General features: G+C 35.7%; 1 protein-coding gene across 1 annotated transcript; it reads left to right on the top strand.

Annotated features, from left to right (window-relative positions):
* Positions 1-8,452: 8,452 nt before the first annotated feature.
* LOC140342097 (photoreceptor outer segment membrane glycoprotein 2-like) lies at positions 8,453-22,218 on the top strand. The gene is made up of 4 exons (XM_072428137.1): positions 8,453-8,629; positions 9,602-10,215; positions 14,823-15,069; positions 18,002-22,218. The coding sequence occupies exons 2-4, from the start codon at positions 9,635-9,637 to the stop codon at positions 18,266-18,268; spliced, it is 1,095 nt and encodes a 364-aa protein (XP_072284238.1). The 5' UTR covers positions 8,453-8,629; positions 9,602-9,634; the 3' UTR covers positions 18,269-22,218.
* The last annotated feature ends 2,436 nt before the right edge of the window (positions 22,219-24,654 follow it).

Raw genomic sequence — 24,654 nt, 5'->3', positions numbered from 1 at the left:
AAGAGTCTGTATGTCGGATGTTTTTAACTCAGGGACTACCTGTATAGCACAATGGCGAAGCCGCTATTACTTTTACAAGATAATAGCTGGGTCGGCAAAGATATTTAGTGAAAAAAAGTGATTTTATATCCTTTGTGTTTACAGAGGAATACATTTAAAGTGGGGCTATCATCACATTTTTACCATTATATAAATGAGGTTTTAGTTTTTTTTAACACTTTTTTTCTAATTTTTTAAGGCAGACATCTTCCCTTACCTCCATACTGCCATGGTGGTATTCACTGAAGGGAAAACCCACAGATTGCTGGGATGCATACATCATGTATTCCAGGAGGCTGTGAGCTGCTCCTTGTGTGCGTACCAGAAATCAGACATACCTTATAGCGGCTTTTCTATAATGTAAAATAAAATGCCGATCTCACGCATGCCCATTCACTTTTTTATACACCCAATCTAGTGTCTGAGCAGTGAGAGATGAGGTGACATAAGAAGAACCCAGAAAAGAAAAGAAGACAGATGGCCGCGGTTGTTGTTCTGAAGAAGAGAGAAAATGAGACTGCACCGGACCTGCTAAACTCTGCAGAGGGATCAGGGGGTTTTAACCCCAGTAAAGTTTTTGGTGAAATTGTGACTTCAAATGGAAGTTTTTGAGCCTGGAGTTTGGCTTTAATTCCTTACTCCTTTGTATCATACAATAGACTGATTCACTGTGGCCCGAGAAATATATCTAATCAAACTTAGCCTAGGTACACAAGTGCACAAATTGTTGTTAGAAAACAATGACTAACGACAGATCCACGTATATTCACCAATATTGTGAACGATCGTATAGTGCACAATTCTGTACATGCTGTAACGATACGATCAAATATAATCCACCAATAATGTGCACACACTAGATTTGATCATTTGAACGATGCAGGAAGTGACATGTACAGGAGAAAATGTACCGCAGAACAATCCACGATCTCTGTACACACAATAGATAGCGAACAATCATCGCCCAATCAGACCTGCCGGGACGGTTGTTCGTTTCGAGCGACATTTCTCGTTCATCTGCGTTGTTGGCTTTTCATTGACTTTTTTTGTTAACGATTATTGAACGAGCGGTTGTTAATCGTTCGTTTCCAACAACAAATATTGCATGTGTGTACGTAGCCCTATTAGTAATAATATTAAACAGGATTTATATAGCGCCAACATATTACGCAGCACTGTACATTAAATAGGGATTGCAAATGACAGACTAATACAGACAGTGATACAGGAGAAGAGGACCCTGCCCCGAAGAGCTTACAATCTAGTAGGTGGGGGAATTTCACACACATTGGGATGGGAGATATGTAGTGGTGGGAAGTAGTGATGGTTTCAAAAGACAGAAGAAGATGGGTAGGCAAGTTTGAAAAAATGGGTTTTGAGTGCTCTTTTAAATGAGCAGAAAGTAGGAGCAAGCCGAATAGGATGAGGAAGACCATTCCAGAGAGTTGGGGCAGCTCTAGAGAAGTCTTGTATCCGTGCGTGTGATGAGGTTATGAGTGAGGAAGTCATTAGTAGGTCATTGGAGGAGTGGAGAGCCTTACTTCCATTCAACCTCTGGAGGCTCCATAAATTATATATTCCTTTACTTCCTGTCTGCTAAAAATGTTGCCTCATCCCACTCTCCAGGACAGCAAAGTGTGGGAGAATTTTTCTAACAGCATTTTTAAAACTTCTGATAGTGGCTCTGATGTCAAATACCCTGTACAGACATCAAATTTCTTTCACTGAAAACAATATCTTGTTATTGTTTCCAGTAATAAATTATTATTATTATTATTTTTAAACATGATTTATATAGCACTAAATGTAAGAACAAGCGATGGACACACAGCACCATTCTGATCTACAGAGAAGGGAGGGGAAGGTCAAGCAAGCGGTACCCCACTGTGCTCTCCTATTTGGCCTGATTTATTAAAGCTCTCCAAGGCTGGAGAAAATACCCTTTTAACAGTGAAGCTGGGTGATTCAGCAAGCCTGGAATGGTTCAAAGTCATTTGTTAACAAATGTTTTCAATCCTTGACCAGATCTATTTCAGATTTTCTGAATCACCCAACTTTACTAATGAAAGTGTGTCCTCTCTAGCCTTGGAGAGCATTAAAAAAATCAGGCCCATTGAAACCATTTCCAAATGGTTGGTAATTAGTCCATCAGAACAAATTTATGAAAGACATCACAAGATCACTTCACACAGACTAGATTTTCAGCTGAGACAAGCACAACTGTTCATCTTGGGTGGCAATCATCTGATATGTGTGCAAAGCTAAATCCTGATGTTTGGGGGTTTAAATGTATAAAAGAGAAAACAAATGTAACCTTCTATGCAGACAATCTCCTAACATTCACCTTCTAACCTTTAACCTCCCTAGCTGTAACCCCAAGTTATACTCGGGGTAGAGAAAAGTTGCTGAAAGCGGTAACCCCGAGCCACACTCGGGGTAGGTAAACCTATGGGAAAAATAGTAAATGCAGCGCTTACCTGATCCGCAGGTGTCCCGTGTTGTCCATCACCACGATCCCTGTCTTCTTTCTTCTTCCTTAGGCATTGTCTGCACCCGATGAGTCACCGGGGGAGTTCCCAGTGACGTTGGTGCGTGTGTACGTTGCCGGCGGGGCCAGAAATTCAAAATCCATTTGTATTGCATTCAATACAAAATAACTATATTAGATGCAATACATTGGATTTATATGTGTAAAAGCAGTACAATGTTTTCAAGAACATTTATTTTACAGTATATATATTATAGTATAATATTTTTTTGTTTTTTAATTAATCTTTATTATACTCATACTAATATATTATACTGTAAAATACATTTTCATGAAAAACAATGTACTGCTTTTAAACATATAAAACCAGAGAGAAATGTACCATTAGGGAGGTTAATAACCCTTCCAAATCTCCTCCAAATTTAGATGAGTTTGCTGCAATTTCTGGAATAACAGGTAATAGCTCTTATAATATCAACATGTAAGATAATTAGGCTCCATGGCCGATTTGCACTTTTAGTTGCTTGTCATACTGATGCTTTGACTTTAATGCTTTCTGATTCACTAAAAAAGTATGTAAGTTCTGAAACTCATTTACTGCATAATAGTTTTCAGGTCTTTGAGTAATAATTATTAAAGCCAGACGCACTCATGGTGACTGCATTTTCTGAGAGATAATAAATGGCAGAACACTTATTTCTGTCATAATAAGTGTATTTTGCATGCACATTAAGAATGGAACCTGGTAGAATATATTTATGGTTAAGGTTGTGCAGCTTCTAGCAGGCTGTACAGGAATATCACTTAATCAGGGCTAAAGGTAAGTATCTTGGTGGGCTACATGTGATAACTGAAGAACTCTTAAATGATATTAAGGTTGGTCTGACAGTATTAGATTTAATAAGAAACTGCTTTACTTACCAATGATGACCTATCCAAGGAATATCTGGCACTTTCAGAACAAAATTTGTGTGGGAAGACTTAGGATGCTGGATCCAAAAACATACCATATATATGACTAATCAAATGGTATATTCCAAAAACATGCAGTTAGGTTATTTGGTTTCCCCTTCAATTGACCTTTGACTGTGATAATGGCATATGACTATGGTAGGGACATTAGATTGTGAGCTCCTTTGAGGGACAGCTAGTGACATGACTATAGACTTTGTAAAGCGCTGCGTAACATGTTGTCGCTATATAAAATACTGGATAATAATAAACATTTGGGAACCCCCAATAGAGTGGCTTATTACTACTCAGCACAATATGCACAGTTTTCAGAACACATTATACAAGGACAGCATCCAAATAGATTGCTACTATATGAGGCACTCTTTTGCTCCGTGAAAGTAATCAATTTATTTAATGGCCTCCAAAACAAAAGAGGCCGCCATTGGCCCTCATAATCTCCAACAGTCTTTAGAATTGTCAGGTTGCCATACTGAAAAATATTCATAATGATGTATATGCATATTTGCCCCTTAGGCCAGATAGCAACATGTTGCCAAAGTGGTCCATTTTATTGGAGGAACAATGGATTTTTATGCATTAGAGACCTTTGTAACACACAGGGGAATATAGACGATTGATTCTTTTAAAACACAACATGAGCTTCTGCAAACTTTCCTTCTGTTTTTGCTTACAATTCTTTTTACAAGTATTGCATTATATGGCAGATAACATAACATCTATGGTGCAATATATGTGTAAAACACTGAACCAAGAGAAGGTTGGTAACAGATAATCGGGATTATTCTTTTAAACTACACGTGAGAGAATCACTTGATATTTTGAGGCTTGCAGAAAATATTGCACAAATGTTAGTGAAAAGATATTATTTGCAGGTAGAGCTGTTACATCTGTAATATTTATTAAGTATCACACTTCTGCTATTTGCAATATCAAAATACATTAGTGTGGTGGCCATTAGGAAGAATGGGCCTGATTTATTAATGCTCTCCAAGGCTGGAAAGGATAAACTTTCTTCAGTGAAGCTGGGTGATCCAGCAAACCTGGAATAGATTTCTTTAAAGGTATTTGCTAGCAAATGTTTTGAATCCTGAACCAGATCCATTTCAGCTTTGCATGATCCCCCAGCTTCAAGAAAGTGCATCCTCTCCGGCCTTGGAGAGCTTTATTAAATCAGGCCCAATGTCTCCTACAATCCTGACCAGCGGGGAGGCTGCCATCCTTACAGAAAACCAAAAAGATTATTGGTATAAGTTCAACTGACCTGAGAGTCACAAACTGCTCAATACCCAAGGAACCCCTATCAACGTCTGGAGGAACCCTGGTTGGGAAACACTTGTAAAGACTGTACTAAAGTGCAAAACACATGTGTTTTATGCACCATTCCTTAAATAAATGTTATATATATATATATATATATATATATATATATATATATACATACATATATATTGATTTATGATTTTATTTTGAGGCTTGCAGAGTTTAGCATACTAGATGTGTATTAGGGAAGGCCATTTACATGATGGAAGTGTATATGGGGGTCACAAGGACTGGATACACAATTTCCCACTCACATTATCACTTTTGTTTTCAGAGGCTTTATAGGCGCAATGACCCTGATTTATTAAAGCTTTCCAATGCTGGAGAGGATACATTTTCATCAGTAAAGGTGGGTGATTGAGCAAACCGGGAATGGATTTCCTACAAGTCATTAGCTGTTTGTTAGCAAATGTTTTCAATTCTGGACCAAATCCATTGCAGATTTGCTGGATCACCCGGCTTCACTAAGGAAAGTGTATTCTCTCCAGCCCTAAAGAGCTTTCATAAATCAGGGCCAATATATCACGTGTGTTGCATCTGCCCTTAAATCCCCAGCCTTTAAATACAAATGTATTTTGATAAATGTGGGTAACAGATACATTTACAAAAATCTTGGTTAGTAGAATACGACCTATTTAAGTTTAAAATTTATTCAAACATGATTAAAGGACAACTAGCAAAATTCTTGCAGACAAGAAATAGTTGTCTTGGCAAAACACAGTAAGTGTGGATTACGTATTGCTCAAACAGTTTTCACATATAACCCTCCTTCCTTCTTCTTTTTAACATCCTAATTTCAATGTGTGCTGACAATGTGTTCCTTAGCACATCAACCAATATTCTTTTCTTTAACTGTCCTTGCACAAATGTTAGTGAAAAGATATTATTTGCAGGTAGAGCTGTTACATCTGTAATATTTATTAAGTATCACACTTCTGCTAGCATAACTAAAAACCTAAAGTAATATTTAAAAAAAACCCTTAAAAGCAACAGATATGATAAACCTTGAACTGACCACGCATGCTACTATATAACGGCACAATTCCTAATACCTGGGTTTACATCAGTGGAATGTAAACTTAATTAATGTTTTCAGATAATTTCCTTTTTTTACCTTAATAGTAAGTAAGTTATGCTGTTACATGAAATTAACTGAAAACATCAGGAACATTTAACGAAAAATCTCCCTTAAAAAATGTTGCTACCTGTCTCAATATCTAGCAAATATTATCCATGTGGCCAGCAGGACAGGTACATCTTCAAACCTTTCACACAGAAGTTAAATTTCAATTATTTGATTCTAACGATATTGTACAGTTTTTACAAGAAACTAGCCATCTTAAAATGTGAGCCACTAAATATTTAAAAGAAGTGTGCAGCAGTTCATTAATTTGATCAATTTAGTACAGATGTAAACTTCTGTTCTAAGGCCATGCAAAGTGCAACACAGAACCGTTTTAAGGGCACACTTCACATATCATCCTCTGCTGCAGGGGAGTCAAACTCTGGCACGCAGGCCAAATCTGGCTCACAACGTCCTTTTTTTTGGCCCCCAAAGGAATCCTAAATATGAATTGCAGCTGGCCTGCCGCTGCATTGAAATAGCGCTGCTACTACAATTCCTGGCATCACTCGCGTCTATGGACCAGTGGGCTCAATGCCTGGCCCCACATTGGACTGTTTTGTAGACGCAAGGAATTGTAGTAGCAGTGCTATTTCAGTTTCAAGTTTGGCCCGTGACTATGTCTTAGTTTTTAATTTTTTCCCACTGTGTATTTGAGTTTGACACACCTGCTCTACTGCCTTCCATTCATATACTGTAAGCTCTTATATTTTTATTGTTTCTTTTTTATATTCCTTTATTCCTATTTACCTGTTTTATTTATGTATTTTTTACATTTACACAATCATTTCCAAGTGGTGTGCATTCTATAATGCTTATTATCTTTTACAGAACTACTTGCAGCTACAGCTGGGAACATATTACTATACCGTATTACCTATTAGGTGCTACCCTAAAAATTCATAGTATCTATCGCCCTCTGCTGGCAAATTTCTGTGACTACAGTATTTTTTTGTAACTCGTATTCTGCAGGCTGAATAATAAAGCAGATTTAAGGGGGAAAAAATCAAACTTTGTATGAGGTAAGCAATTGTTTTTATTATAAACAATATTTCAGAACTGTACATCTTTGGTTAAATTAGATTATTTTTTAAATTAAATTTACCTTGATAGTGAAACCAACACTAAACTTGTGTAAATGTGCCTGGCTTAAACAAGATTTAGACAAACATACAAACGTTAATAAAAACGAACTAGCCAATGGACCAGTTGGTCTTTTTCTGGTCCCTCTTATATATTTCTATAGTGAGTGGTTTTCATATATGACTTTATCTGTTGCATGTATGGTATTGAATGTCTACAGTAATGGCAAATTCACTTTTTTCAATGACTGTTGCACTTCCCATGCATTTTATTTTACAAGCCCTTGCATTGACTATGTTTTTCATGGAGGGTATAAACCAGTGTTTCTTAGCCTGGGGGAACCTCTTAAAATACCTTTCAGGTCTTCAGGGACCCCCCTGCTTTAATTGCAATATCAAAATACATTAGTGTGGTGGCCATTAGGAAGAATGGGCCTGATTTATTAATGCTCTCCAAGGCTGGAAAGGATAAACCCTGGTTGGGAAACACTTGTAAAGACTGTACTAAAGTGCAAAACACATGTGTTTTATGCAGCATTCCTTAAATAAATGTTATATATATATATATATATATATATATATATATATATATATAAAACGTTGGACTCTGTTTTAAAATTTACCACACTAGGGAGGTGTTTTAGAAAAATATATTACTATACAGTATACTGAATTATTTTTAGTATTTTTTATTTATCTATGCATTCTTGTTTAAGCTGTTTTTTGTGCTTTTTATTTAAATTTATTATTAAAGTTAATTTTTTTTTTTTTACATGATTGTGTGTTTCAAACTTTATTATATTCAGGACATCTACTAGCCCCCTGTTCGGACATATTTCTGTAAGTTACAGGTCTACAATTAAAAAAAAAAAAATTTAATTAAAAACAGTGTACCGCTTTTGGTACAGAAATCTAGACATCAGTGAAACGCCCAGGTGGTTAAATCCTGTTTATTAATATTAATAATAATAATAACAACAAACAAAAAGATACTTAATTTCCTTTTCAATTAAATGATCCCCACGCCTACAAGCTGGTAAACCAATACAAAGTTTTGGGCCACAGTGCTACCAAAAGTGCATAAAAGGACCTCGATATGAACACCTACAGAAGCAGTGAGCGTAATAACCTGGTATGTATCCTGCTGGTCTGGGTTAGACAAGGTGCTATTGATAGAGTTTTTAGAACATGTCCTCAAGAGCACAATTCGGGTTGCATAATTTCATAGTCAACCATATTTGATGCCCTTAGTTGTACTTTAACCCCCACACAAAAATCCAGTGTATAAAAGACTACAGCTAAATGCCTTCTGTGAAGCAGGCACACCATCACAGCTCAACATTCATCCTATTTAGCAAAGTGCTTTACAGCATCTAACATAAGGGGCACAATTAAATCTGTAAGCCATAATTAGACCAGCAAGGATTAGTGCAGCAAGACTCTCAGACTGTTCACTCAACAAATCCTCCGCTTTGTGTCATTCTACAGCCAAGAGGAAGATCAGAATCAGCTCCCCAAATCATAACCATCCCAGGGATATATCAATGTATCAATCCTACCAGTAATATGAAATAGAGAGGCAACCCAAAGGAAGAGATACAGGTACTGTGTTTTGATATTACATAACAATCTTATAAAATCCTATTGGCAGCCAAACTTCCTATAGTTCAAACACTCCACAAATTCCATCATGTGGATCACCTTTCATTTTTTAGAATTATTGTTATTATTTTTGTTTCTTTTTAATTGATCTATGAAGATCTTTAGATATTATCAGTGATTTTGGAGGAGTTATTGCTATAAAATATTGGTTGCATAAGATTAAGACAAACAAATTATATAACATTATTCCAAGGCCGTCCACATTCCAGCATTGGTCAATGTTTGGTCAGATAGGTAGCAAGTAGCACATTATAGGATGCAGAACTGGTATTTGAAAAGTGTGACTGGGCCCCGAGGTAGGGTTAAAATACCTTACAGTTTCTGTAATTCAAAGCTGTGTTCATATCCTTAGTATTGACACAAATTTACGGGGTATGGGTTTTTCTAAATGCACAGCAGGTTCTTTCCAGTTTTCCACGGTGCTTCTGAACAAGATCCGCCAGTCACTCTGTGAACAAGAGAGGGGTGATGATCGGAACACTTTATAAGCTACATTCTAGCAATAAATTCAGGATCATACCCTAAAAGTAGGCTAGGAAGGGGCATTAACTGCACTTCAATTGAATCTACCAATGCCATTGAGGAACCAATTTGTTTTTTTGTTTTTTTTGGAGAGGAGGGACGTCCTCATTTCTAGTTATGTTTCTAAAATGGAGAAATTGGTATATACATTGAGGGATAAAAATTTGATAGCTGTAGTATTGCCAGATGTAAGTCAAAAGAAAAGGCCTGAAAAAAAGAAAACTAATATAGCCACCACATTTAAAGAAGGATATTTTGTTCTTGGTTTTGGGTTGGGATATGCTTTAGGCTTTGGTAGGTTACCCTGTCAGTTATCCAGACATAGCTAGTAAGTAATGTTTTGCTAAATCCAGTAAGTATTTTTATTTTCCTAATGTTTTCCTTCCATAGGGAGAATTTCACCACCTTTTTTCCAATTACAAAATGGCAGTTCTCAAAGTAAAGTTTACCAAGACACGAAGGGGAAAACTTGCTCAGGTTTTATGGATTTTAAATTGGGTTTCTGTTGTGACTGGACTCATTATCTTCAGTCTGGGGCTTTATCTAAAGATTGAAATTAGGAAAAGAAGTGAGCTGATGATCAGTAGAGACCTCCAGACAGTCCCCAATATGCTCATTGCTGTGGGGACAATTGCTTGTGTCATCAATTTCTTTGGTGGAAAGATTTGCTATGATTGCTCGGATGCTAATAAATTTACTAGATGGAAGCTGTTTATGCTGCCGTACATTATTTGCACCTTTTTCTTTACATTCTGTGTGTTTGCGGGAGCCATCATGTGTTATACTATGAGGAATGAATTGGAAACTGCTCTGTACCGTGGACTCAAAGATGCCTTAAAATATTACAAGGACACAGATATCCCTGGTCGCTGCTTTCTAAAATCCACTATTGACATGCTTCAGATTGAGTTCCATTGCTGTGGCAACAATGGATTCAGAGACTGGTTTGAGATCCAATGGGTGTCTGCCCGTTACCTGGACATGAGCTCCAAGGAAGTCATTGAGTAAGTACATTGTTTGAAAACCTTCAAACTTTTCAAAGATTAACTATGCTTTCGACAATCTGTTCCCCTTCCTTATCATATTTACCCATTCAAATTCAAGCATCAAAAGCAGACAGTATTGAAGTTTTCCTGCTTTGTCCTACCTAAAATAGGGAGTATTTTCATCCTATTACTTTCTGAAAGATCTGTAAGTATTTGTGCACATGCCACACATGGCCATGGAACATTTAACTACCCATTAGTCAAGATAAATAAATCTAAAGGTAGTCTTACACCAGAACATTAGGCCTGTATTCTAAAATTCCAAGCAGGCTGGATTTTTATTGCAGAAGGGACAGGCGAATACCTCCTGCAATAAAAAAATATTTGAAATCTTCACTTGGAAGTACACTGAGCTGCCCATGGTGGTGCAGGAAGTTACATCATCACAGCCTGAACAATCAAGATGGCTTAAGATCCAACACCAAGAAAACAAGTGGAAGAAGATAGTGGTTCCCATGATGAAGCAGGGACAAGTGGATATAATGAAAAAAAAATTCTATCAGACATGCAAGTTTATTTTATTACATAAGGGATATCACCTGTCCATTCTGCAAAAATTAACCTGCCTGGTTGCAATACATTTTTTCCCAATGTAGTTCCACTTTTAGTTCTATTTGACAGTTTTAAATTAGTTTTGTCATAATTCTGAGACCTTTCTGACTCTGTGGCCTTACTTTTTTCCTGTAAATATGTTTGTTTAACCTTGCACTAAGTTCAGTTAACACAGGAGTCAGTCATTATCCTTGAGATGTGTAACAAAAAGGGTGTGTGTACAATTGTCTTTGTAAGGGGAGCTCAGTCATAGTTTTTATCTGCAAAAGTGTTTCTGTGTTCATGTAGAATTTAGATTGTCAACAAAAAGATGGCGTTTTTCTTACCCAGCTAAAAGGGGAATAAAGGATTCAAGCAGATGCATATTTCACCATTCTGCTTTATTTTCCAAAGAATTCCGGCTTGTCATTAGGCTCAATTGGACACACAAATAAATGGCTATTTATTTAGTATTATTAAGTTTACTTTATTTGTGATAGTGGTGGAGTTTGACTTGTTTAGAATATTTTTTAGGATTATAGTTCTCACCTTCTGACCTTGGCTAGAGAAATCTGTCTGTTTTCATTCCCTGACTTGGCACATCTTGATCCAGACAATGTATTCAGATATTTCTCTTAAAGCTTCCCGATACTTCATTCGGATTAGACACCGGGTTCTAAGTCATATCTAGCCTTAGAAGAACACTGCTAAGTGTATTAAATGTTTACAATATATAATTCTATATTTAGAATCCTATGTTAGAAAAATTATTGGGTCTCTATACTTCTACTTTTTAAATCTAACTGATGTTCCAGTCCTAATAGCATCAATAAAATCAGTGGACAAGAATTGGTGTTTGTATGGCTGTAGGTTTGACACCACAGGGAGCATTGGATCAATACCAAGATAGCATTACCGAGTACGATATTCCTTTTCATTTTTACCTAAAAATGTTTTTTGCATATTTCTAAATAAGACATCCCAAGGGCAGCATGGTGGCTCAGAGGTAGCACTCTTGCCTTTGCAGTGCTAGGTCCTAGGTTTGAATCTCAGCCAGGGCACTATCTGCATGGAGTTTGCAGGTTCTCCCCATGTCTGCGTGGCCTTCCTCCGGGTACTCCGGTTTCTGCTCATAAACAGTGGCAGTGGCAGTGAGGTCAATTGGCTTTCTCCCAAACTTGACCTTCGACTGTATGACCATGGTAGGGACGTTAGATTGTGAGCCCCTTTGAGGGACAGATAGTGACACGATTATGGACTTTGTACAGCACTGTGTAATATGATAGTGCTATATAAATACTGTATAATAATAATAATCCTAGTCAATATCTTGTGAGATACCATCATGTAAATAAGTTACATTTAAACACTTTATCATCCTATTATTTCTATTAATGTTATTTATTATTATGTAAATAGAGCCTGAAAATAGGAAAGGTTAAAAAAACAGTTTGCAGTTTTGCAATGTAGCTTTTTAATTTATGTAATAAAATAGTTCCGATCCTGTAGATCGTACCTTTTGGAAAAGAAGAATTGAATTAATGAAATTTAGCTGAAGCTAAAATTTATTCTGCTAAAAGTTTGCTTTACCTGGATTCTCCTTTTTCTCTCATCAACATGATAACTAAGATAAAAAAAAATGGTTTTCATAACATTATTTATATCAACCTTATTTTAGACCTGGTGATATCACCACTAGGTCTCTGGGCCTCTTTACGCAACCCAGGCAGATCATGACTGATAGGAAGGGCTGGGTAAAGTGTTGTACATAGCTCGGTCAAAACATAATAGCACCTTGCCTCAGTACTCTTCTCAAGAGGACATCCTGACTCGCTGCAGGTTCTGCTATATGCCGAGAGAAACTGACATTGTGCAGTGAAATCAAGAGAGGGTAATTCCAGTACCAGAGAGGAGCTAGTACAAATGTGCAAGACTAAAGCTTAGTCTGAAGTACAGCTATAAAGCAAATCCAGTCAGTTAATTGTCATGATTCCATCATGCCACCACTTTGCATAGACAGAACTTTTCTATATTTCAGGCACTACTTAGGCTAATCTAAAAAATGACTGGGTTTCTAAAGCTGCGTACACACGTGCAATTTTTGCACAGGACTACATGATGCATAAACAGTGCTGTACATACAGCACTGTTCTGCTCTATGAAGAGGGGAGGGGGAGAACGACGGAGCGGCACCCTGCTGCGCGTTCTCCTCCTTCCCTTGCATTAAGATCGCTCGTCGAACGACGCCGCCGACTGTATACACTCCAGATTCTCGCCCGATATCTGGCCGATGCCGATTATCAGGCGAGAAAAATCTGACGTGTGTACGCAGCTTAAGCCGTCAGCAGTTCCCCCTGGTTTCAGTAAGGAATTGAAGGGGAAGTAATGTCATCATCTCTACTTCAGTTACACAGCGGAGGGAAAGGCAAGCCAGATCTTCTGGCAAGGTAAACCCACCAAAAAAGCCATAACATTCAACTATAATGGTGGTGAATAGGAAATCGAGAATGTTCAAGATTAGTAGTAACCCTCCAGGTATACCATAGAAGAACTCCAGTTCACACTACCTGGACAGAAATGGGTGCTAACATCACCCATCTCCATTTTTTTTTTTTAACTCAAACTAGGTTTTATTTTGTGCAGTTTGCTGCTCATGTGCACATTGCAGCAGTTTGCTGTGTGCAAGGGAGCGGCTGACCTTGTGTTTTTTTCACTACAAGTGTAAAAGGGGCGTAAATAATCAAAACACACTGCAAACATAGAGTTCTGACGACTTTAGGACATGTGAACGTAAACCTGGCACTAACTCGAATATACAAAATAAATGTACTTAGATGTAAATGTAAGTAGATCAAGTGATATGTGTGCAGCCAATTCATGTACAAATCTCAATTTTTTTTGTTAGGGTTATTCACATTTGTCATTTTTCAAGTGACAAAATGTATGCATTTTGATGCCTCATTACAGATATGCATGCCAAATTTCTGAAACTAATAATCTGACATAGGACTTTTATTTACATAAATTCATTAAACAACACAGTACCATACCCCTACCGGATTGCCATTGTTTCTGTCTTCCCTTTACCTAAATTCTAATAGCAATCTGGTTAATAAGTAAATCCAAGTAGTGTGCATAGACAAAGTGCTGGAGGGAATACCTGTTCAATAGGCCAAATGTACTCGCACATTGCACTACATCTAATTTAGTAATGATTTATCTAATCATCTATTCAGCCGATGGGAGGTTCAATCATGTCCATGTGATACCTAAAGTAGGAAGAACAATAGATGTCAGGCTTCATTTTCCAGCATCCCAGCATTACAGCTAATTTAAACTTAACCACACTATTTCCAACAAAAATAAGCAAAGCCCATTGATAGAGAAAAATATTTTTATTTGACTTGCTAAATAACAACAACCATATGTTCCTCATTGATAGACAACTTTTTTTTTACTTGTATGCATGTAGGAATCTACTTCTTGGCTTTGATGTTTGTATTTGGTTTTATAAAACCTAAAAAAGTTAAAACACAAAATGGATTATAAGATGAAATCATATTTGTTCCTACGAACATATAAGCAATGCAATTGGGTGTTTTCTGAAAGGGAAACTATACTGGCTCATTCACACCAGTGCATGTATGTGACTGCACACACTACAATACACACAGAACAGTGTAATCTCAGTGTAAAAGATAAGGCCGGTTGGTGACATTAGCCATCACATTGAGAAATACCAGAGACGCAAGAAGGAACACTTCATGCTGAAACACTGAACATAGGAGACTTGCAACTAAAAAAATACTTGATACAGGTTGGTATTTGACATATTTAATAGCCATGAACAGCTAACAGGTAAAATACACTTGAACAGAAGAAAAATGAATGATCATTTTTATTGTGTATACTAATTAAGTTTACTTACCAAAATTATTTTGGGACACTTAAATAAAACAATTAGTGACTGATAATATAATAAATTTGTTTACCAATCTCATATTTATTCTGTTGTATTTATTTTCTTTTTGCAGTCGTTTTAAAAGCAATGTTGATGGAAAATACTTACTAGATGGAGTTCCTTTTAGCTGCTGCAACCCCAGCTCCCCCCGTCCCTGCATCCAATATCAGATCACCAACAACTCTGCACACTACAACTATGACTACCTGTTGGAAGACCTGAACATCTGGCTGCGCGGCTGTAGAGAGGCTCTCCTGGAATACTACGACCAGCTTATGCAGACGATCGGCCTTACTGTTCTCATTGTATGGCTCTTCGAAGTAAGTCTGCTATGCATTTCAAATCTTAAACAGATTTCAGTTTCTTTTCAGTGCAAACTACCAAAAATAAAGAAAGATTTGTAATTTATATATTTACATAAAAGAATTACTGTGAATATTCCCCTGTACAATATATTATATATTCCTGAAAGATCTTGTATAATAAGCAATCCTGTAGAATAAGAAAAATAGCAGTTTAACCCCCCTAGCGGTAATACCGAGTGTGACTCGGGATTACCGCTATATGCATGTAAAAGCCACCCCGAGTCACACTCGGGGTAACTTTAGAAGCCCCCCTTACCTTTGCCCTGCGCTCCAGCGGCGATCAGATGGTCCCCCTGTGATGCCGGGGCACTGGTCCGTCGGGGGGGCGTGGCCGGGCGGGAAATTGAAAAGCATTACAATATAATCTGCTTTTAAATGGTTTTTACAGTACAAAAACATCACACAACATGAAATTAAAAAAAAGTACATTTTTAATTTTACATTTTATTTTAGGATTACATTGTTGTCTATTATTTCATTATTTTTTAAAATTATTATTTATAATTATGTAATATATTATAATTTATGATTATAACATAATAAATGATTATAATTATAATACCCAGGGATTAATCCTAAGAATTACAGGTCCACAATATAAACAAAAATTTTCATGCAAAAAAAATAGGATCACTTTTTGGATCATAAAACTGACAGAATTAGAACGCTAGGGGGGTTAATGCATGATTTTTGCACATCTGCTTTTCAAACCTGAATTTTTAGTAAACAACATTCACAAAAATGTAATTAATTACACAATACAAACAGAACAAAACACATACACTATACATGCACTTTAAACATAGGATCTCTGTTAATATTTCTTGTCTTGCGCAATGACTTTACCCTAATAGTTTCACCAGACAGCAAAAGATTTTCATTTGAAGTTGCACTATAGAGGTGAGAGTAAGGATAGAGGTTTGAGAATGGCTATGAGGTTGTGGTGTGGTTACTACTTCCTCACACCCTTGAACTGCTTATTCACCCACAGCAGCCCATAGAGAACAAATAGGAGTTGGAAGTGAATGGTTTAGTACTGCTGTGTGTAAATGCTTGTTATTTAAGAACCAGTGCAGTGGTGTAGTACCCAGGAGCTGCTGTTCTCAGTGCAGGTCTGAACACAGCCTAACAGTGGTGAAGAGTTGTAACCATTGGACCCGTGCTGATTCACTGGCCCTGATTTATTAAAGCTCTCCAAGGCTAGAGAGGATACATTTTCATCAGTGAAGCTGAGTGATCCAGCAAACTTAGAATGGACTTTGTCCAGGATTGAAAACATTTGCTAAGAAATAGCAAATTACTTTAAGAAATCCATTCCAGGTTTGCTGGATCACCCAGCTTTACTGATGAAAGTGTATCCTCTCCAGTTTTGGAGAGATTTAATAAATCAGGGCTACTGTTCTAATGATGTTTACCATCACAGTATAAACCTGATTTGTTCTGCCCAGGCAGAAAAACAAAATTAGATTGGAGATTTATTCGCCAATTTATTTGCTATTGCTTTCTTTAATATTCAGACTTTTCCAACAGTGATAGGAACTGCTGATTTTTCCTCTCTTCCAGAGGCACAAGCATTTATATTTAGCCAACATGCATGTTTGTTGAAGGTTTCCAAAAAACATTTTTTATCATGCCAATTGATTTTAGTCTATCTATTTTATTATATTCAAACAAAACTATTAGTGCCATATCCTGGCTCTATATTATGATATACTTACACACCAAGGTATCATTTGTTATGGGGGCCTCCGAAAGTTACATTGATGTCTATGCCCTATGTATATCTTCTTTCTGGCACTGGATGTCCTAAAGGTATGTATTTTAGTAAGAATTCATATTAAAGCTGCAATAAAACTGCTTTGTTTACCCTCTCTACAATTATTAAATAAATATAATTATTTGAAAAAAAGGGGATGAAAGGCTGTGAAAGGAGATTTAACTAACATCAGGATCTTTTACCTTAAGGTTAATCTAAAGGCAAAACTTTTAAAATCATATTTAAAGTGTGTAAGAATTAGAACCGTGGTCACGTTTTTTTTTTTATTGTCTATCGCACTTGATAGGGAGATTCAATCATGCTGTTTGTCCTGGTGATCAATTTCACGGGGACTAAAAGGAAAAATGTAAAATGTTTAGTTGCAACCAGAAAAGGAAAAGAGGGAACCACTTTCAATAGTGACCCTTGTTCCACTGACAATTGTGAGATTGAAAGAGATTTACATAATTTTGGGGGGGATATGCTTTCACACACTACAAGAAGGGGATATGCTCTCACTGGTTTTATATACAATACAAGAAGTAAAACATTGTAGGAGATACATAGGAAATACATTGAATAGGACACCACAGCAAAAATGAGCAAAAAATGATGGGAATTTAACCCCTCCCTGCTCCTAGCTGAGTAATGGAAAGTTTTAGCTTTACAAATATATTAAGACATTCGGGCAAACACTGGTTAACTCCAACACTAAAGTGTCACAAATACCTTGTAAACCATTAGCCACAATAACATGAATTTAAAAATGCATACCAATACAATATTCAGTGAAGATTTACCTTTACCTTATTTAGAGTTAGAATAATAGAGGTGAACATTTTCTTTCGGCATTATCATTATTTATACAAGTGCTATTTTCTTTTAATATTCTTTATCCTATTATTTCTAAATAAGTTTTCTAATTGTCCTAACACAATTTGTTTTATAAATGGTAATTTTTGGAAATGGACTGCAGTATTTTCAATGTATATATTTGGGTCTAACTAGTGTCTATGTGCTACTGCTATAATATGCCAATTTTTTTTGCACCTGTATGTCTCCCTTATGTCAAATCAAAAATATTAGCAACTTGACAAAATATGTGGATCTATGACTCTTTGTTTTTTGCAGCTCTCAGTGCTTACTGGTGTACGTTACCTTCAGACTGCCATGGAAAATGTTCTGGTATTAGGAGACCCTGAAAGTGAATCCCACGGGTGGTTACTGGAGAACAGCTGCATGGAAACTGCTAAACAAAATTTCAAAATCATTAAAAATCTGGGTAAAGTCAACCAGATCTCCACTCTATCTGGTAAATCTGATCCAAATATGGATATACCAATTGCAGATTATGGTCCGGATAATGTTCCACCAAGCTCCATCCCAACAGTTAGCTGAACATTATATGTAAAAAGCCAACTACAGCCAATAAGACTAAGTTTTACACTGCAACAACTGTTGTGATGAGGTTGTAAAATTGTTTGTGGTCTTGGTATATGGCTGGGAAATCTGGGGAACAAAAGAAACAAACTGATGCACTTAGATTGGATGTCCCTCTTGAAGAATCATATGTAAGTCTCATCTATTCTAGCAATGCAGTGAGATGGTTGTTGGATAATGTTAGCATTCATTTGTAGGGGGACTTTGTGGTACTAGAGTCATATGAAATGAATGTAATTGTACGGTGAGTAAAATAAAAGTAAATTATGTAATGAAAATGTATAGAATATATAAGTTTTCTATAACTGTTATTTTAAGATTGCAAATTGTAAAGCTGATTATCTGCATCCATTACAAATGTAGAGATAACATTGCATAGTGTATTTCTAGCGTTAGTCACTGAATAATTTCTACTTACATTTCTATTTAAAATGAAAATGAACAGATCTATAGCTCTATTTTTAAAGCAGAAAATCTTATATTCCCTTCGAAAATCAATTACAGGTAGTCCCTGAGTTAAGGACATCCAACATACGAATGACTCCTAGATACGAACAGGGCTTCCCTGCTCGCTCACGTGCAGGACGGAGGCTTGATGGGTAGGGGGGGTTGGGGGTGTACATGACTTGCAGAAGAAATATTTTGCTAAACACACCTGAGGTTGTGGGTGAACTTAAGGACGGAGCCCTTCTGTAACTTCTTGTAACTCTTTAATGACCAAGACAAACTCTGCAGTTGTTTTTTTTGCAGCTTGCTCCAGAAGGTAATGAATTTAATTTTTTTTTTGCTTTGTTTGTGATTAACTCACAGTGAGGATTTTACACAGTAACTGACACCACGCTGCCTAATAATATGTTGAGACAAACATCTGTCCTAATTGCATTTATTGAAATAATGTACCTGTAATGTAATGTTCTGACTTACATACAAATTCAACTTAAGAACAACCCTACGGTCCCTATCTCATACATAACCCGGGGACTATCTGTCTTGCCATTAAAACACATAGGGATGAAACATTCTCCACCAAGGAATGCTTCAGGGAATATCAGATTTACTGCTTTTTAAATGGAGCCCTTAGATTTATTATGAAAATAATAAACAGCTTGAAACAGCTTGTATTTAAGATACAGCTTATGCTTGGTGTTTGTGTTTTTTTTTTTTTGTTTTTTTTAAAGTAAAAATTTTGTCCAAAGAGAAACATGACAAGACTCCTGATATTACTTATATTAGGCCAGAAATGCTTCTTTTGTCCGCTTTGCTGATTTAATTTCACTGCTTTTATAGAGACCTGGCTTTCTCCTACTTCATGGCTGCTGGTTCTACTGTCAATAAGAGCCCACTTAGCAGCCACTCTGGACAGAAAAGTGATGGTTAGCAAGCCTTATCCAAGAAATTACAGAACAAGACTTAGTATATAATTGAAACTTAAAGAGGGCATATAAGAAACATTTTAGGCTAATAATGGAAAATGATAAAAAGTTTCTTTGTAGAATATGATTTTTGGAAGGACCTTAAAGGGTTAATAATTTTTGGATAATATATTTAAAATACAGTCACTGGCCACTTTTTTAGGCACACATGTTCACCAGCTTGTTAACGCAAATTTCTAATCACATAGAAGTAACTCAATTAATTTAGACATTACCAAGAAGACCTGCTGAAGTTCAAACTGAGCATCAGAATGGGAAGCAAAAGAATGGGATCAGAGAGGTGATTTAAGCGTGTTTAAACATAGCACGGTTGTTTGAACCAAGTTGGCTGGTCTTAGTATTTCAGATACTGTTGATCTGCTTGGATTTTTATACATAATCATCTCTAATGTTTAAAGAGAATGGTACCATCTTCTGATTCTATTTCCATCAGGATAAAGCAAGGCCACAAATGATCTAAAATTCTGTGTTATGAAACTCAATTCATAGCAATTTGGTTTCTTGAACATGACAATAAGTTCACTGTATTGGCCTTCAAAGTCACTGTATCTCAATCTTTTTGAGCACTTTTGGCATGTTGTGAAACAAATTTATATCATGAATGTTCAGACGACAAATTTGCAGCAATTGTATGATGCTAGTATGTCAATTGTATGATGCTAGTATTTTGTTGAATATATGTCATGAGTAATTACGGCAGTTCTGAAGGCAAAAACTGGTACTGGACATGTATATGTAGAAAAGAGTCAAGTGAGTGTTTTTTAGTAAGTTCTTTGAATATATATATATATATTTATATATATTTCGCTACTAATCCAGCGAAACATAATACTGGATATCCCCTTTAGATGGGCTTATTTATATATTAGCTGTCCTTTCTGCTCCAGAAAAAAATAGGTTTAATGATATTAAAAATGATGAAACAGTTGCAGCTTAGCCTATATTTCACTAGGGTACACATCTATATGTAATAATTGGCTATGGCACATTTACAAGGTTAGTATCCTTGTTATCTATAACAATTATTGCTCCACTGCTAATTGTGCAGGAATGCGTGTTATTTCCAGTTAGTAATGTCATTTTCCTTAGTTAGCCTTGAATACATAATAAAGTACACTCTTCTTGTTGAACCATTAACTATTATTCAGTGTAAAGGATTGGAAAGTTGCAACAAGACTCTATTCAGGCTTGTAGTGAAGTTTGTAAAATTTCATTGAAAGAGTTAAAAGGTATTTTTTTCTCATTTATTACAGGGGATGATCCATACATACATAAAAGGACATAGCTTTAAGTATTTGAGCATTTTACACTTCTTGTCAAATGCTGGGTATACTAAGTAAGAATGCAGAGAGAGAGAGATAGAGATGTTGATGTAATAGGTAATACCAACCCTTCTGCTTCCAGTTTATTCCAGCCATAACAGTGAACACTTACCGCTAATACCCTAAAATTTCTAAAAAGCACATTCAGCCAAATGTTCTTTTCTTTAGATCTACATAAACAAGAGAAATTTTTAGATCCATGGCCATGTTTTTACTGTTACCTATGGCTTTGTTTGAGAGTTTTATCTGTACTTGACTGACAACAATTTTCTGTTCTATTCCAACATGAAGTGAGGGTAATGCTGCAACACTAATGGAGATAAAAATCCTTTCATGCTCTTTTTTTTTTATTCTGAGAGGTATGGGTCTATTAGGGGTTATTTTAGCTGTTTTTTTCAGCGTGACAGGAAGTAAATTTTTTAGACAGAGCTAATCCTTCCCTACAATATCAAAATTAAAAAAATATATTCAACTTTAGGGGTGCTCTTTTTAAAGCAGATTCCCTGCTTAATAAATAGAGTCCTAGGTGTTCAAACTTGCAAAAACAAAAAATCTCATATTTACAGCTAATAGTGTAACTGCTTTTTCAGAAAAGGGATGTACTACACATCATAATTGTCTGTTTTGCAAATTTGTATTTAAAAGTACCCTATAGGTAATTTCATTTATTTCGTTTTATCATCTGATTGTATCATTTTGGTTTTTTTTATATAGATTTGCCTCTATACATAGAACTGGCTATAATAATACAGAAACTTAGCCTGTATTTTAAACAACTGTTGAGCTATAAAGTCAGACTTACTAAATTGTGTTTAACAATTGTAAACACAACTATTTAATCATGTAAAGGAAATTTTAAAAAATGGATGATAGGAACACAGTCTCATCTCAATGCATTTCATCTCATTTCTCACTTTAGTGAATTTGATCCCAGACTAGTAAACATGGAAACCATGAAATTGTAGAAAAGACAAGGTGACTACAATCTTCCTTTGATTTAGCAACAACGTGATCTAATTATACATTAAAATGTACCTAAGGGATTTTTAGTCAAGACAGTACATTTAAAAAAGATTGTAGTAACATTTTTAGTTTTTAGCAAAACCACTGTACAAACCTAATAAAAAAACCAAAACCAAACTTTTAACTGTACCCTAATTAAATAATATTATTCTTTAAAAAATCACCTTTGGCAACTTTATTAACCTAACTTAATTGGGGTTATCCACGGAAATACTTTTTTATGGTACACATTTTCCCAAATAACAAAAAGGTTGAATGTTAAACCAGGTATCCAACAAAATTTTCCTGGAAAAAAAAACAGAAAAACTACATGAACTCAAGTATAAATCTAGGGCACAAAATGAGGACATTACTGCTAACTTACAAAAGTTTAATCAACAGAAATGCCAATAAATGTAATTTTACCAATTATTACAAGGGAAACAATTAAATTATACGGGCTCAGTCTGTTTATCTTTTTTCACACCTTTTTAACGTATTTTTGTACTTTTTTCTTGGTTATAATGGGTCACTTGTTTTTAAAGTGGAACTTATAGTTTAACAATTAAAAAAAACGAAAGCAGGGTTTTTTTTTTGCAAAACGACAGGTAATGTCATTTCTGCAATAAAACTTACTTATATGCAATAATACTTATCGGCCTGTTGCTTTAAATATTCATTTGTACATTATTTTTTGCCACTAGTAGATCGCACTGTGTCCTCATGTAAAGTGTTAAAAAACTCTGTCTGAGATGGCAATAGTTTGTAATACACTTTACATGAGGAATAGAGACTCATTTTCGGGTTAAAAAAATGTTGGTTTATTCTCGAGTATATAGAGTATGTCTAAAAATGTATTAAAAATATTTTATTTCGTTCTGAATTTCTATCTATATTTTCAGATCTAAACTCTGTAATACTTACTTCTGTATAAAGCTAAAGTCTACATGCTTCTATACCTTTTTACTCTCCTCAAAAATCCTAACTCTCAAAAAGATTAAAATACAAAACACAACAAAAAAGTGTATCTAAAGTAACCATTAATTAATTATATTGTCTTTTAATTATATTATAAAACAACAGATGAACTTGATGTTCTTTTCCCCAGCTTTTCTATAATCTAAACTTTTTTTTGGACGGGGTAGGGGGGAAAGTTTTTTTTGTTTAATTTGTGGCCCGCTGGGAAGATTCATGTTCCCTATTTGTTCTGATGACCATGGTCAGTTGGGGCAAGGAGTTATGGGAAATGTAACATTTTACAGTTGACACTAGAATATAATGGTAAAATATTTATTGGGGACACCTGTCATGGTGATAAATAGAATATCCTCTCACTGCTGAGATATTTCCTTTCACTTCCTGATGTTACTTTGGGACAGGATGTAAAGGACAATCCCCCCAATGTGATACACACAGGAAAAAAAGCCATACAAGTGTTTTAACCATTTCCTAGTCTGTTCACAGCCTCTAAAGAAAAAAAAGTTTTGACTCCAAATACACCCAATAAAACATTACAATAAACACAATTTCACGCCTCTACTGTTTATACCTTTCATTTGTTATCTATTTGTAAATTTGAATGCTCAAAATGGTGTAAACCAGGTATAGTGGATATCGTGTGAGTTAACTGGTAAGACATGAAGGTTATTAGGAAAAGAAGAATTGGCCAGGGCTTAACATCTGCCATGTGACAAAAATAGAGAGGCTCAGAAGGAAGACTTAGCTACTTGGCCATTGCTTCTTAATGCAATCAGAATTAAGTAGAAGCTGTACTTTTCAATATTAAGTCCCTCAGCTTGGGTAAATTATTAGCAGCGTGTAGCAGAGTTTCGTTGCGTGGCATGGCTTTCATGTTTTTCCTGTATCAAAAGTGTGTGTAAAACTTGAAGTGGTAATAATGATTAGAAATAAGCTTTCAACAGCTTTTACTGAGCATGTTTTTTTTGTGTACAAATAGATTTGTTGTAAACCTATTAATTGGCTGTCCAGCTAAAAGTTCAGCAAGGTCGATACTGGAAGATTACCTTATTGTTTACCTTCCCTTGAGCACACACTACCATTAAATTACTTTCCCGAAAACCTCTTTCAGTGTATAAAAAGTAACAAAAATATAATTTCTATGAAAAAAATTAGTACTGCATTTGGTGTTGGTGTCAAACCTTTAACACTCTAATATTAAATATACTTCTGAAATCAATGAAAACTCCAACATCTTACCTGTTACCACAGTGCTGCTGCAGGACTTGTTTAGAGAACTCCCTTCTAGAGTTAGAACAGAGAAAATACTGCAGAAACTCGAGAGAAAAAATGCCTTTTTGTCATGGTAAAATTTTAGTATCAACTGACCCTCAAAGTTTGTCTTTTTAGGAATAAAACAAATAGAGGAAATAATGTACAAAAAAACCCTTTTAAAATAATCTTTTTTTTTTTTTTTTTTTTAATTAAATGGTTTGGAAAAACGTGTTTTTCTTTTAGGTCTTTATGGAACCAGTAGAGGGTGCTGTAGGTATTTCAATGATGGTTAGGGCCCAAGAAGGGCAAAGGTGCAGAGATTAAGCAAGAGCCTGGATTACCCGCTAGTTGACAA

Source organism: Pyxicephalus adspersus, chromosome 12, assembly GCF_032062135.1.
Source record: "Pyxicephalus adspersus chromosome 12, UCB_Pads_2.0, whole genome shotgun sequence".
In the NCBI taxonomy this organism is placed as follows: Eukaryota; Metazoa; Chordata; class Amphibia; order Anura; family Pyxicephalidae; genus Pyxicephalus; species Pyxicephalus adspersus.
Note: the sequence above shows the minus strand (reverse complement) of the source record. Positions and strands in the feature narration are given on the sequence as shown.

Excerpts from the sequence above, each read along its gene's own strand:
- LOC140342097 (XM_072428137.1), top strand. The coding sequence starts at position 9,635 with ATGGCAGTTCTCAAAGTAAAGTTTACCAAGACACGAAGGGGAAAACTT. Across the intron at positions 10,216-14,822 it reads AGCTCCAAGGAAGTCATTGA|TCGTTTTAAAAGCAATGTTG; the intron begins GTAAGTACATTG and ends TTCTTTTTGCAG. Across the intron at positions 15,070-18,001 it reads TCATTGTATGGCTCTTCGAA|CTCTCAGTGCTTACTGGTGT; the intron begins GTAAGTCTGCTA and ends TGTTTTTTGCAG.